Source organism: Nuphar pumila, chromosome 3, assembly GCF_984573655.1.
Source record: "Nuphar pumila chromosome 3, dmNupPumi1.hap1.1, whole genome shotgun sequence".
NCBI classification, from domain to species: Eukaryota; Viridiplantae; Streptophyta; class Magnoliopsida; order Nymphaeales; family Nymphaeaceae; genus Nuphar; species Nuphar pumila.
Genome location: NC_143251.1, coordinates 28,230,629 through 28,246,140, shown reverse-complemented (window position 1 = coordinate 28,246,140; position 15,512 = coordinate 28,230,629). Strand labels below are relative to the sequence as shown.

General features: G+C 41.5%; 1 protein-coding gene across 1 annotated transcript; it reads left to right on the top strand.

Moving 5' to 3' along the window:
* The first annotated feature begins 12,449 nt into the window (after nt 1-12,449).
* On the top strand, nt 12,450-15,147 carry LOC149842419 (uncharacterized). The gene is made up of 2 exons (XM_090000658.1): nt 12,450-13,059; nt 14,354-15,147. Exons 1-2 carry the CDS (start codon nt 12,450-12,452, stop codon nt 15,019-15,021), a joined length of 1,278 nt encoding a protein of 425 aa, XP_089856784.1. The 3' UTR covers nt 15,022-15,147.
* The last annotated feature ends 365 nt before the right edge of the window (nt 15,148-15,512 follow it).

Here is a 15,512-nt window from a genome sequence, read left to right as displayed (position 1 = left end):
TCCATGTCCATTCTTCTACCTGAGTCATCTCTTTGGTAGGCAAACTATGTCCAAGTAATGGAGTGGAAGCCATAAGATGTTTTTAACCTTTAACTACTGTAAAGATAGCACTAAAGATCAGGAGTGCATCAGTTCATACAACAGTGCAAATAATTATTCAGTTTGTTTCTATACCCGAATGTTGGTGTTAGAAACTTTAATAAAAAATATAAAACTGGACAAGTAGGCAGTCTTGCAGGTCACGCCACTTCTTATTCTTCGTTCGTGTGTTACATGATGGCTAGCTCTTTGGCCCCTTGTGCTTTTTTCCTTTTTCACTTTGCCTACCTCGGAATCCCAAGCTAAAAGGGAGGGGTTTTAGTCATTAAAGAACCCTTCCTTAGGCAGCTTTTAATTTCATCTTACCTCTTTGTTAATTAGACATACTGTACTTTCTCAACGGGCACACCTTTCTACCTCCTCTTCTCGAGAACTTCAGTGACAAGCACGCATTGCACACTTCCTCATAGAGAGAGGGGATGAACTCATGAATATGTTGTCACGAATCGGTGCGTATCGGTCTATACTACGTATCTATCGTATCGGCAGAAATCGATAGGGATCACTCCTGAATTGGCTATTTTTAATAAATATTTAAAAATAGTTTTTAATATTTTAAATATTACTTTAATGGTTTTCACGTGTGTCACATTCTGATTGACATGTAATATTTTTACTATTATTTTTTTTAGCCGGTACAAATCGATTCACTTGAGTATCGGTATCAGCCGGTACCGTTCATGCGGCTACTGACAACATCATGATGCCTTATTATAGACAGCAGACTTGGACAGAAACACCTTCGAAGGCCTGATCATGAAAATGAACGGCACCCACAACCTAATTCAATGCTCCCTGCTCTTTCGGACGATTTCTGGTTGTTCACTTTTTGCGTCATTGATGCCGTTCATCAGCAAAGCAAACGGCATCAGAAATTTTTATGGGGCTCATCTGGATGAGTCTTTGGTGCTCTTCATCTCCATGATCAAACGGCATACAAGGAGTCTTGGACAGTGTTCTGTCCAAGGCACCTTGAACCTGATCCTCTCTCCTTATTATTGAGCTAAGAGGATTTACATTTTTTTGTTGTGAAAAGTAGAAAGTAAAAATAATGGTAGCTTTTTAGCCACCAAATGCACATTGGCTGAAAAAACAAGGATCGACAAACAACCAAGTGTTGATTGTGACAAAGCTGAACTAGTAATGGAATATAAGTAGTTGGGTATCCCTTATATCATAGTGTTCTTGTTGGCCTAATCCAACCTTGAGCACTACACACAAACACACCCAACCGAAACTAACTTTCAACACATTGTTTTAATTTTCTAAAAATTCTTGTCCTTTAACTCAACTTTAGGCAAATATTAAGTCCAACTCTAACCAATGTTGTCAAAATCAAATTGAATCGACCTGGATCCGGTTCTAGTTGAATTGGCTCCTCACTAAAGTGCAAATCGGCCTAGATTGGGTTTTCTTTTTCTTTTCATAATTATTCACTATTATATTGTTTAGGCATTAAATGCGCATTTTAGAATTTGATTGAACGTTATAAGTCATCATTTTCATTATTGCATTTTCCTTGTTTTATTTTGTGATTATTTTATTTTTTTAATAACTCAATTTTAAATTAGACCGATTCACAATGATTTGATTAAATCCAATTCAAGCTGATTTTCTAAATCCTTTCAAAAAATGTCAGCTCATAAACTGATGCTGACCACATTGAGTCTAACTGAATATGAGGAATGTCAATAACCTCCCCTCAAGAGTGAACTGTGAAGGCACAAAAGATCACCTCCACAGTGTAAAGAAAAGGCAAGCATACAAGGGATCAAACAATCACACGATTTTACTTGGTTTGGTCTAGGGGTGGCAATCGTGTCGGGTTGGCGGGTCGACCCGACGGGTTGGCGGGTCAGCATACCTCAACCCGAACTTGACCAGTTTATTAAACGGGTCGGCTGTGGCAAACACGAACCCGGCCCGTTTAATAAACGGGTAACTCGACACGACCAGCCAACCCATTTAATAAATGGGTTGGGTTGGGTAAACGGGTTCTCAGGTTCGCGGGTCGGGTTGGCGGGTTGGCGGGTTGACCCACCCGCCTAACTCGTTTATTAAACGGGTCAGCCGGGTTGGTGGGTTGGCATACCCCCAACCCGAACCCAACCTGTTTAATAAACGGGTTACGTGGGTCGACCCGTTTATTAAACGGGTTGGCTTAAGCCCAACCCGAACCCGCCTAAGAGGCAGGTTGGGGGGTCGTGTCAGTTTTTGCCACCCCTAGTTTGGTCTACGGCTAAGGTAAACCTCTCTCTCTCTCTCTCTCTCTCTCTCTCTCTCTCTCTCTCTCTCTCTCTATAGTTGATGGGGGAGAGGAGCCTTGTTCATTTATATAAACATCCAGGGTACATCCATTATAGGGGCAGGACTACACAATTTCTAATCACATTGGAGTCCTTGTTAACTTTAATTTCTACATTCGAGTTACATTTAGGAAGAGTCCTTGTAAGTGAGTTCCCAACGTTGGTCACCTTTTCATTAAGAGTTTCCTTATTGTAAGAGTCCTGGAGAGACACATTGGGAGTCTTGTGAGTCTTCATGGGCTTCTTGACAATGGAATCTATCAAAATCTTGGACTCTTCAATTGGTGCAGGCCCTGAGACTCCTATATCTTGATACAGAGTGCCTTCTATGAACACAAGCATGCATAAACAGGTATAATTAGGTATGTCAATGAATTGAATTTCATCTTTTTTCCAACAAAATTCGATTGCATTTTTGGTAAGCCACAACAAAAACCGATTATAATTAGATGTGGATATGGTTTTGGTTTTTGCTACCAGATCTGAGAAATATTTGAATTTGATGGATATCCAAATCCGTTTACATGTTAAAAAACGGAGACCAGTCCTCCTCTTCTTCCAAACAGGGTGTTTTAAGACAGATGAGTGTAATGTGATTGAAAACTTTTAGTGTGCTGCTGCACCTGCACATGATCACCCACCATCTTTGGATACAGTGTCAATTGTGGTGCCCAACAGCAGATGGTGAGTGTTAAGGTGCAGTGATCCAAAAAATGGTGGGTGATCAGGTGCAGCAGCATAAAGATGGTGGCTCTGGTGGGTGATTGCAGCAGCAGCATATGCCCTTAAAATACGCAATCCACTTGATCTCTCAGTTCGTTTTAGGGGTACCAAGTTACAATGATGACAATCTTTTCAAATTCTCTTTCTCTATGTATATCTCTCTGCCCTTCCAAAAAAAGTTTTGAAATTTAGGTCATGCATGTTTGTAAATTCCGTACAAAAATGTGTAATATTAATCCAAAGCTCTGAAATTTAGGGTTGTCAGTAAATGCAGTGTAAATAGAAGAAAAATTTTCAAATACCCACAAAATTTTCAATTTAACTTATGAAAGTTTTACTTGGGTGAATCAAACTGCCTCAATCATGAATAAATGTTGGGTTGTTTTGGGGTTAACACCATTTATTTGAAGTTATCATTTTATCCCTACAAAACTCTTATTTAAAAAATTACTAATTTACTCTTATTTTTAAAAGTTTGACCGTAAGGCCGTGTAACAAATAATTAATGTTTGAACTCATGATCTCTCGAACATAAAATATGATACTAGCCACTGTACTAAATATTTATTTATTAATATTTTTTAGAAAAAAAGTTATATAACCATGTATAAATTCCAGCAAGCCAATCTAACAATAATGACCCTAACCATATGCATGATCATGTCCAAACCTGTAGTGGTGGCAATCCGGTTGGATTGGCGGGTCGTGTCGACGGGTTGGTGGGTCAGCATACCTCAACACGAACCCGACCCGTTTATTAAACGGGTCCGCTGTGGCAAATATGAACCCGACCCATTTATTAAACGGGTAACCCGACACGACACGGTTGACCCATTTAATAAACGGGTTGGTCAGGTAAACGGGTTGGCAGGTCGGGTTCGGGTAAACGGGTAAAAAACTTGAGTGAGCTTCACATTGAGGATGCCCTCGCTCGTTGTAGGCGCCCTCGACTGGCGGCCGGTTCTCAATCGCGAAGATCTCGTCCTTGTACCACAAGAACAGGATTGTCTCCCCGTTCCGAATGATGACCCTCCTCTCCCCCTTGGGCAGCGCAGCAAGTGGAACCACCGGAATTCACTTCCGGCAGTCATCGGCGACAGATGATGGCTCGTCGCCCTGCTGCTCGGAGACGGACACATCCATTGCACAGGAGGGGTTGATCCCGCACCTACGCCATCCGACAAAGGCCCGGCGAGGGCCTAAGGCCCCGAGGTGCTTTCCGACCAGGAGCGATGTGGAGCGCGACCTGGGCGACTGCGACTTAGGGTTTCTAGAGACAGAGGCGAGGAGGGAGGAGAGATCAAGAGAGGACAAGGCGGAGGCCATCGATGGACGACCGAGATGAAGAGGAAGGAGGAAGAGGGAGGGAGAGGGAAGCAAATACATAACATACGGGTTAAACGGGTTGGCAGGTTGGCATACCCCTAACACAAACCCGACCCGTTTAATAAACGGGTTAGGCGGGTCGACCCGTTTATGACATGAACCCATTTAAGCCAAACCCGAACCCGGCTAAGAAGCGGGTTGGCGAGTCGGGTTGGCGGGTCGTGTCAGAAATTGCCACCCCTACAAACCTGAACCCAACAATTTATTATTTTATATATTGGGTTTGGGTAGATTTTGATGGATCAGAACCATTGACGGCCTTAAAACCTATTAACGTAACAATGACCGAACTTACTGACAACACAACCAATTCCATTTTTAGAAACTTGAAACTTTAAGCATATCAAACACAGACTTAGTTAGTTGTACTATTAGTGAGCTGGGTCATTAGTGGGTTGATTGGTTTACAGGAATTAACAAATAGTTATATATATATATATATATATATATATATATATATATATATATATATATATATATATATATATATATATATATATATATATATATATATATATATATATATATATATATATATATTTTTAAAATTATAAACATTTGTATATGTGGTATATTTGTTAGTATTTTGTTTTATGTTAAAGCGGTCATTCAATATCATTTTAAACAGTAGTAATTTTATTTCAAATAAAGGTAAAATAATAATTTAAAAATATATATAAATTAGTGTTAACCCCAAAACAACCCAACGTTAATTTTTGGGCAATTTGATTAACCCATGAACTTGAAAGAATTATAACAATATTGAAAAGCTCGGTTTTTTATTCTCTTGTATACTGAGAGGTCGAGCACCTTTATTTATAATATCAGAAACACGATAATACAATGTACAGTTTATGATAATCCTTATCACAAATAATGATTACATCGTTTACACTTTTTAAAATATTTTCAGATTATCGCTCACGATAATCTTTATCAGAAATGATTACATCGGTTTACACTTTCTGGAATATTATCTGATTATCGTTCACGGTAATCTTTATCCAATCGGTTGGCTCATGTGTCTCCAGTTTGAGCTGGACTCTTTATATCTGGATTCTTCCATATTATCATTTTTGTTTTCTTGAGGGAGTTGTGCTCAACATTATCTTTATCATGCCCCTGTGAGCTCGAGCTCAACATGGAGTTAACGACGTTGAGCTTGTCACAAATAAAAGCAAACCTCGAAAAGGAAAGAGGTTTAGTAAGATGGCCAGCCAGTTGATCAAAGAAGGTGATAAATCGAACTTGAAGATGACCCTTTTGCACATGATCCCGAAAATCAATTTCAACATGTTTGATACAAACATGAAAAACTGGATTCGTTGCGAGATATAAGGCTCTAAGATTATCACACCACAGAATGGGTGGAGAAGTAAGGCTGAAGCCTAGTTCAGTAAGAAGAGAATTGAGTCAAAGAAGATCGAACGCAACATAAGCAAAAGACTCGTACTCAGCTTCAGTGCTGGACCGAGCTACGGTCTGCTGCTTGCGAGAAGACCAAGAAACTAAATTATATCTCAGAAAGACAACAAAAACACTTGTAGACTTGCAATTATCAAGGCTACTAGCCCAATCAGTATCAGAAAAGACACTAAGTTGGAGAGAGGAAAACCGTGAGAGGGACAGGCCATGATGAATGATATCATTGACATAGTGAAGGATACGTTTGACAGCAGACCAATGGGCAATAGTGAGCTGGTGCATGAACTGACAAACTTTGTTGACCGCAAAGGCAATGTCAGGTTGTGTGATGGTGAAGTATTGAAGACCACCCATAATGCTTTGATACAAAGTAAAATCATGAAAATGAGGTGTATCATCTTTAGATAGCTAAGATGATGCACTCATAGGACTAGAGATCAGCTTTGTGTCAGCCATAGAGGCACGATGAAGTAAATTAAGTGCATAGGTGTGTTGACAGAGAAAAAACCCTTACGAAGCAAAATAAACTTCAATTCCTAAAAAATAATTTAGGGGTCCAAGATCTTTGATGGAAAAGGCAAGACTAAGATGTTGAATTAGTTGCTTAATGGCAACAATGAAACTGCCAATGATTATGATATCATCAACATAAACTAGTAAATAAATAACAAAACCTCTGTCTTAAAAGATAAATAATGAAGCATCAGAGAAAGAGATATGATATCCATGGGATTGAAGATACGAACTGAGTCGCTGGTATGAAGAAAAAAAGGGACTTCAAATCCTGGAGGTTATGCCATATAAACATCTTCAAAAAGGAGACCACTTAAAAAGGCATTATTAAAATCCAATTGATGTATAGGCCAATTTGACAAGAATGAAAGAGTAAGAACAACACGGATGGTGGTTGGCTTCACAACTGAACTAAAAGTCTTAAAATTTTCAATGCCTTCCTCTTGATGGAAGCCCTTAGCAACTAGGTGGGCTTTGTAACGAGCCACAAAACCATTAGCATGTCGTTTGATATGAAAAACCCATTTGAAGCCAATGTTATTGTAATGAGGACGAGGAGGAACAAGGTTCCAAATGTGATTAATTTTAAGTGCAAGAAACTCATATTCCATAACCATGCGCCATTTGGGGTTGAGGTTAACCTGTTTGAACGAGGTAGGTTCGAGCATGAGCAAGACATAGCTAAAGGAGATAAGAGATACATGATAGCCGGTAATTGTAAACTCACAGGGTTTAAGAGAGTTGGTCATAAAGCGAGTGATCATGGGATAAGTGTGATCAGATGGATGACTCATGACAGCTTCAAGAAGATGAGAAGTAGAGGACAACGACGAAGAAGAATCATGCAGATCGACTGTGGGACTTACATGGGAAAAAGGAGCAAGGGAAGTAGGAGAAAGGGGATCGGGAGGTGGTATATCTGGGGGAGCCATCGGATGAGAGGGAGGTAGAGGAAGAGGATCGGAAGGTGTTAGGACGACAGGAAGGGAAAGACCCCACTCAAAAAAATCAAGTGATGGAGAACGAGAGGATGAAGAGAGGGGTCCAAAGACAAACTCATTAAAGTAAACGTGACAAAAATATAGGTACGAAGGTGAAAGGGATCGAAACAAAGATAGCCTTTATGACGAGTGACATAACCAAGGAAAATACATGGGTTAGTCTTTGGCTAAAATTTTAAGGTACTATAGGGAGTTAATAGAGGATAGCAACGTGCATCAAAGGCACAAAGATGATTATAGTCGGACAGTTTATGAAATAAAAGTTTATACGGGGTCTTACGAATAAGTACTAGAGTTGGAAGATGGTTAATGACATAAACAACAATGCGAAAAGCATTGACCTAGAAGGTGTATGACAAAGATGAAGTATTTAACAGACTAAGCCCAGTTTCAACGACATGCTGATGTTTGCGCTCAACAAGTCCGTTCTGTTCCGAGCTTTGTAACAAGCCACAGAACCTTCAGCATGTCGTTTGATATGAGAAACCCATTTGGAGTCAATGATATTATAATGAGGACGAGGAGGAACAAGGTGCCAAGTGTGATTAATTTTAAGTGCATGAAACTCATATTCCATAGTCATGCACCATTTGGGGTCGAGGTTAGCCTGTTTGAACGAAGTATGTTCGGGCGTGAGAAGGACAAAGCTAAAGGAGGTAAGAGATAGGAAATAACGGGTAATGGTAAACGCACAGGGTTTAAGAGAGTTTTCCATAGAGCAAGTGATCATGAGATGAGTGTGATAAGATGAGTGACTCACGACAGCTTCAAGAAGATGAGAAGTAGAGGACAACAGCAAAGACGAGTCATGCAAATCGACTATGGGGCTTACAAGGAGAAAAGAAGCAAGAGAAGTAGAAGAAAGGGGATTGGGAGGTGGTATATTTGGGGGAGCCGTCGGCTGAGAGGGAGGTGGAGGAAGAGGATCGGGAGGTGGTAGGATGATAGGAGGGGAAAGGCTCCACTAAAAAAAATCAGGTGATGGAGAACGAGGAGACGAAGAGAGGTGTCCAAAGATGAACTCATCAAAGTAAACATGATGAGAAATATAGGTATGAAGGTCAGAGAGGTCGAAACAAAGGTAGCCTTTATGACGAGTGGCATAGCCAAGAAAAATATATGGGGTAGTCTTTAGCTGGAATTTTGAGGTACTATAGGGAGTTAACAGAGGATAGCAGTGTGCACCAAAGACACGAAGATGATTATAGTCATACAGTTTATGAAATAGAAGTTCATACAGGGTCTTACGATTAAGTACTAGAGTTGAAAGACGGTTAATGACATAAAGAACAATGTGAAAAGTTTTGACCCAAAAGGTGTATGACATGGAGGAAGTATGTAACAGACTGAGCCTAGTTTCAACAACAGGCTAATGTCTGCGCTCAACAAGTCCGTTCTATTATGGGGTATGCGAGCACAAAAATCAATAAAGAATGCCATGGTCATGCAAAAAGCTTTCAAAATCATGACTAGTAAATTCACCTCCATTATCAGTTTGAAAGGCTCAAATCAAGAGTTGAAATTGCTTTTAAGTAACATGCTTGAAAGTCTTAAAATACTCAAACACTTGAGACTTAGTCTATAATAGAAAAAACCATAAAAATCAAGAAAAATCAATCACTATGAGAAGATAAAAGTAAAATTCTTCATATGAAGATACTGGAGCTGGTCCTCAAACATCGGTGTGTAAAAGTTTTGGAGATATTGTACAAGAGAAAGATTGACCAAAAATATGTTTGTGAGCTTTGCCAATCAGACAACTCTCACACACATTATTTTGTTATTTTCATTAACAAAAATAGAATGACGAGAGTTTAAATAAGAAATGATCTTGTTTGCATATCTGAGACGTTGGTGTCATATATCAAAATGTGCCATTCTGCCTACATATGCCGCCACCTGCATATGACCATTAAATTTGATTGGATAGTGCCCGGCGTTGGATTTTGATCGCCTGAGACGAATCTTGTCTGTTTGTTGATCCTTAAGAAGGAATTTAAAAAGAGTGAATTCAAAAATATAATTATTATCTTTAGTAAACTAACCCATAGATAAAAGGTTCTTCACAATAGTTGGAACATGAAGATCATTAATTAAATCAAATGAAGAGGCATCAACTTTTAGAATAAGATTACCAGTGTGTAAGATAGGAAGCATCTTACCATTGTCAATCATGATTTGCTCACCCTCAAGATATTGTGATTTATGACAGAGTTGTTGATCATCTATAATTAGATTATTTGTAGCACTAGTGTCAGGATACCAATAGTCATCATTGGATTATTGAAGAGACATGGCCGATAATGCTTTAAGGATATCCCAACACGTTTTGGCAGTATGTTCACATTTTCCACAATATTGACAGATAATAGGCCCACGACCACTTTGAGTTTAAGAGATAGAGTTGTTATTAGACATGATTGAAGATAAATTTATTCCTTGTCCTCTCTCACGACCTCGATAAAAAATGTGACCAAGTCCTCTGCCTATAAAAGAAGTGAAAGTTGTTTGTTGAGGTTCTGGCATTTCAGGAGGCTTGGCATGAGTTAAAAGCACACATTTTTCTTGGTTAAGAAGTAGATCATATAGATTTGTAAAGGTATACAAGGTCAAATTAGTAGAGATGAAAGTAAAAAAACTTTCGTATTTGAGGGAAAGGTCATTCAAAGTTATTTGAACTAATTATTCGTCTTCTATAGGATGATTAGTAGCGGCAAGAGAGTTGGGTAGAAACTTTATAGGATATCCATATTCTCTTTCTTGATAAAAGTCAGATTATTCTTCATAAGCATGAGTTTCAAAGGGGATTGAGATCCATATGTTTTTTCCATAACAATCCTGGCTTCGCGGGCCATTTTTGTTCTCATAATTTGACTAAGAATAACTTCAGAAATAGTGGTTTTGATTCAGCTGAGAGCCAACTAATCACAATAAACCCAAATAGGATAATTTGGATTTTCTGTCTTACCACCATTTGTCGTGGCAATGAAGGAATCTGGTTGAGAACAAGAGTCATCGACAAATTTGAGTTGGTCCTGGTTTATCATAACTGATTCAAGTTGGGATCTTCAGAGCAGGTAGTTGTCTCGATTTAGTTTTATCGAGACTAGAATGGCAATGGCATTCCTCTGGGTCATGAAAGAAGAAAAAGATGATGAAGAGGCCATTAACAACTCGTTAGAGGTTACTAGCTCTGATTCCATAAAAGAACTATAACAATATCGAAAAGCTCAGTTTTTTACTCTCTTGTACACCGAGAGGTCGAGCACCTTTATTTATAATATCAGAAACATGATAATATAATGTACAGTTTGTAATAATCCTTATCATAAATAATGATTACATCGGTTTACACTTTTTAGAATATTTCCATATTATCGTTCATGATAATTAGGGGTGGCAATTTCTTACACGACCCGCCAACCCGCTTCTTAGGCGGGTTCGGGTTCGGCTTAAACAGGTCGACCTGCCTAACTTGTTTATTAAACGGGTCGGGTTCGTGTTAGGGGTATGCCAACCCGCCAACCCGTCTGACCCGTTTAATAAACGGGTTAGGCTGGTGGGTCAACCCGTTTACCCGAACTTAACCCGCCAACCGGCCTCCAACCCTTTTACCCATTTACCTTTGGGTCCTTTTTTCTTTTGAATACTTGATTAGGGATTTAGGGTTTCTCTCGAAGAACGGAGGCTAATCTGGCGACGATCTTGCATTCCTTGTGGGCACTCTTTAGTTTGATCGCCGACGGCGGCGTCCACACCGTCACCACCACCCTCATCTGACCACCACCACCGGTGGCATCCTTTTCCTGGCCGAGATTGTCACTAAAGCGCAACTCAAACTCGTCGAAAAATCTGGTGGTAGAGAGGCCGGAGGGTTTCACGGCGATGGTGGTGGCGGCCTTCTCTCCTCTTCGCCCTGGCTCAGCTTCGTTCGCTCGTAGGGGGAGAGCCATTTGGCGCGCATCTACTCGGGCTTCCGCCAGGGTGGGAAGTGGAGTCCCTTCCTCTTCAGCGACTGCTTCACGGCCTCGGAGACGATGGTGACGATCTGGTGGAGCCGGTCGGCTTTCCCGACGAAGATGGATGGCAAGGATTGGAGCACTGCCCGGTAGTGGCTTGTCGACCTGTTTACCCATTTACCCGAACCCGAACCCGACCCGACCCGCCAACCAGTTTACCCGCTTACCCAAAACCGACCCGACAACCTGCCAACCCGTTTACCCGACCCGACCCGCCAACCAGTTTACCCGCTTACCCAAAACCGACCCGACAACCTGCCAACCCGTTTACCCGACCCGACCCGTTTATTAAACGGGTTAACCGTGTTGTGTCGGGTTACCTGTTTAATAAATGGGTCAGGTTTGTGTTGAGGTATGCTGACCCGCCAACCCATTGTGTCGACCCCCAACCCACCCGATTGCCACCCCTAATGATAATCTTTATCAGAAACTATTACATTGGTTTACACTTTCTAAAATATTTCCAAGTTATGGTTTACGATAATCTTTATCCGATCGATTGGTTCATGTGTCTCGTCATTGAGTTGGACTGTTTGTATCTTAATTCTTCAGTATTATCCTTTTTGTTTTTTTGAAGTTGTGCTCAACATTATCTTTATCAAAATTTACTAACATTCAAACTTTTTGGTGTGAGCCTGCAAAGTTTGGAGGTATTTAAAAAATTTCCTAATATTAATCCATATATAAGAGAGATGCCCCCACGTGCCTCCTCTCTTTCTTGCTCCTATTTTATTCTATACACCAACTTAAATAAAAAAAACCGTCGCTCTGTTCATTTTGTGACTTTCATAGAGAAGGGAATACTTTTCTCTCTCTCTCTCTCTCTCTGTCTCTCTACATTTTGTGACTTTCTTATGGTAGAGAATATTTCTTTCTCTCTCTCTACGTTTTGCTACTTTTGTAGAGAAGAGCTTACTGTTTCTCTCCATTTTGTGACTTTCATAGAGAAGAGAGTACCTCTGTCTCTCACCATGACCATGAGAGAATCCCCATCCTTCCTGAGACTCTTCTTCTCCTTCTCTCTTATCTTCCTCTCTACCTTCCTCCTCTCCATCCCTACCCACCGCCACCGCCACCACCATCACTCGAGATCCAAACGACGAAGGAAACCACCATCACCACCCCAGAAACCATCCTCATGGGAGCTCCTCAAGAATCTCCTCACCTGCAAGCAAATCCAGCAAGCCCATGTCCATGACCCCCCCACCACCACCACCAATAAGAAGCGGACCACCACCACAAAACACAACTACGCCAGGCTCGCCTCCTGCTCCTCGCTCTGCACCCTCGCCGACGTAGTCGACCACGCCGGCAACCGCGTCGTTTACCGGACGGACTCCTCGCTAGAGGACAGCGTCTCCGGCCACCACGAGTCCACACCGCTCGTCGCCCCGGCTAGGGCCGCCTCCTCGTCGGCGGCGAGAGGGATGCCTCTGAGGAGGCTCTCCGGTTGCTACGAGTGTAGGATGGTCGTCGATCCTAGCCGCTACCCCTCCGCTCCGCCATCCATCTGCGCTTGCCCCGACTGCGGCGAGGTCTTCGTCAAGCCCGACAACCTCGAGGCCCACCAGGCGGTCAGCCACGCAGGTAATCCCGCCATTATTCCGTTGTTCTTCTTCAAAGGACAATCATGTCCCTTACCGCACGCAGCCCCAGGCTGATGGAGCTCGGCTCAGCTGGGCTCGAGCCAAGAATACTACAACACCAACGCTCTTTGACCCCCAACCCGAATATTACATGAAAATGATGTAACTAGCTGAGCCTAGTCTAGCCATGTGAGTTTGGTCAGAACGACATGGTTAATTAGGCTCGAGCAGCACTTGTTTGTTGAATGAAAGAGTATGAACCCGATTGGAACTGCTGGCCCGTGGTTAATTAGTGTAACGTTCACGACCAGAGTTATTCACATCTTTAATCTTCACCAATTCTCAAACAAGAACAAATTTACTTTGAGTTACAGCAGCTTAAAGGGTACTTTTGTCATTTCGTGGGCGGTTTTAGCCACCGCCTTGATCAGTTTTCTGAAGCTGTTAAACTGGGAAAATGACAAAAATACTCTCGCATGAACAGAAAATGTCCGGAACTCACCGTACGTCGTCAACCGACAGTGAGGGCATCTTCTGTCATTTATTGGCGTCGTTTCCACGGTCGGCTCTTCCTTTCCCCCGCTAAATTAGAATTTACAAAAGAAAGGAACTTCTCGGAGCCCCCTATTTTTTGATTAATTTTTGAAAATCCCCTCACTTTTCCTTAATTAACATGAAAAACGGTTGCCTGCCGTTGTATTGGTGCTGCTGATCACTTGGTTCATAATGCCGAGTTTTTAAGGGTAGAATAACCAGATCGGCTCCACTCATCCCCTGTCTTGGTATCCTTGAGACTTCATTGATGCAAGTTTTTTTGATCAAATCGGACTCGATAGTTGTGATCTATATCATTCATTTAGTGACGGTCAATGTTTAAATCATCAAGATCCGGTTTGTGTGCAGGTTTTTGTGGCCATTTAAAAAATCATATTTTTCATAAAAAAAAAAATCCGATTTTAAGAGTATTCTTATTAAATCAACCGTGCTGAATGCATGCATTTTTATAAAGGTTATAAAGGTCAGATTTGATCAAAACAACTCGCACCGTAAGTTTTAAGAGTATGAGATATAGGGGATGAGCGAACAAGGCCTTCCTAACATCCCTTGGATGCTTTTTGCGTAATTGTGGAAGGAGTTGAGCCAAATGAAAATTGTTAAAGTTCTCAGCAGGTTTTTTGTTATTTTTGAAAAAGGAAAGTTTTAGTAAAATAGCCCTGTTGTTATGGTGTTGAAAAATAAAACGAAAGAAGGAAATATTGCAACCAATTGAGGGGCATTATGGTAATGTTTTGCAGTCTCGGAGCTGGGCCCCGACGACTCCGGCCGGAACGTGGTGGAGATAATCTTCCAATCAAGCTGGTTGAAGAAGGACAGCCTCGTCTGCCGAGTGGATCGGATCCTTAGGGTCCACAATACCCAGAGGACCATTGCCCGGTTCGAGAGCTACCGCGATGCGGTCAAGTCAAGAGCGAGCCGCCGGAACCCGCGGTGTGTGGCCGACGGTAACGAGCTTCTCCGTTTCTACTGCACCACCTTTTCCTGCTCCATTGGGACCAGGGGGTCCACAAGCCTCTGCGGGTTGGGTCCGGGCTGTGGGGTATGCTCCGCGATCCGAAATGGTCTCGGCGCCAAGATGGACGGCGGGAGAGGCCTGTGCACCACGGCCACCAGCGGGCGTGCACACGATTTCATGTTGGTGACCGAAGAGGAGAAGGCAGCCTCCCGAGGCCGGAGGGCCATGTTGGTTTGTCGGGTTATTGCAGGGAGGATCCGAAACGGAGGGTCCACAGTTGTTTCGGATATGGAGGAGGAGGAGGAAGAAAGGAGTTATCAGTCGGCCGGAGAACGGTTCGACTCGGTCTCTACTCTGGCCGGAGTCTACTCGAACCTGGAAGAGCTTTACGTCTTCAACCCAAAGGCCATCCTGCCATGCTTCGTGGTGATTTACAGGGTCCAGGAATAATGAATTATATGAGAAACAAGAGCCGTCTCGTTTCTTCTTGTAAATATGTAGATTTTTTGAGGGGTAGTTTTGTACTCTGCATTAATTTAATGTATTTTTAAAGTCAATATATTAGCTCAATTTTGAAAATCTTCTGATAGAGTTCCGTATTTATTAATTATTTTCTTTGACTAAATTTCCAAAATGTACTTTAGCTTTTACAAGAATGACTGAAGAGGCACTTGATATTATAATAGTGTTTTGATTGGTCCGGGTTTGACCTGGAACGAACCATTCTAATCAGTCTGCCATTTTAGGCTAAATGTGGATCCAAATCCAAATCCGATGGATAATCTGAACCAATTAGGTGTAAAAACAAATTTGATCAACTACTAAGATCAGGATTTGGTATAATTAACCTTTTTTCTACCTGATTCCAACTCTAAAACCAAATCCGATTAGGCAAAGACCCGATTAATTAGATAGATTCAATAATACCTAGATCTGAACCG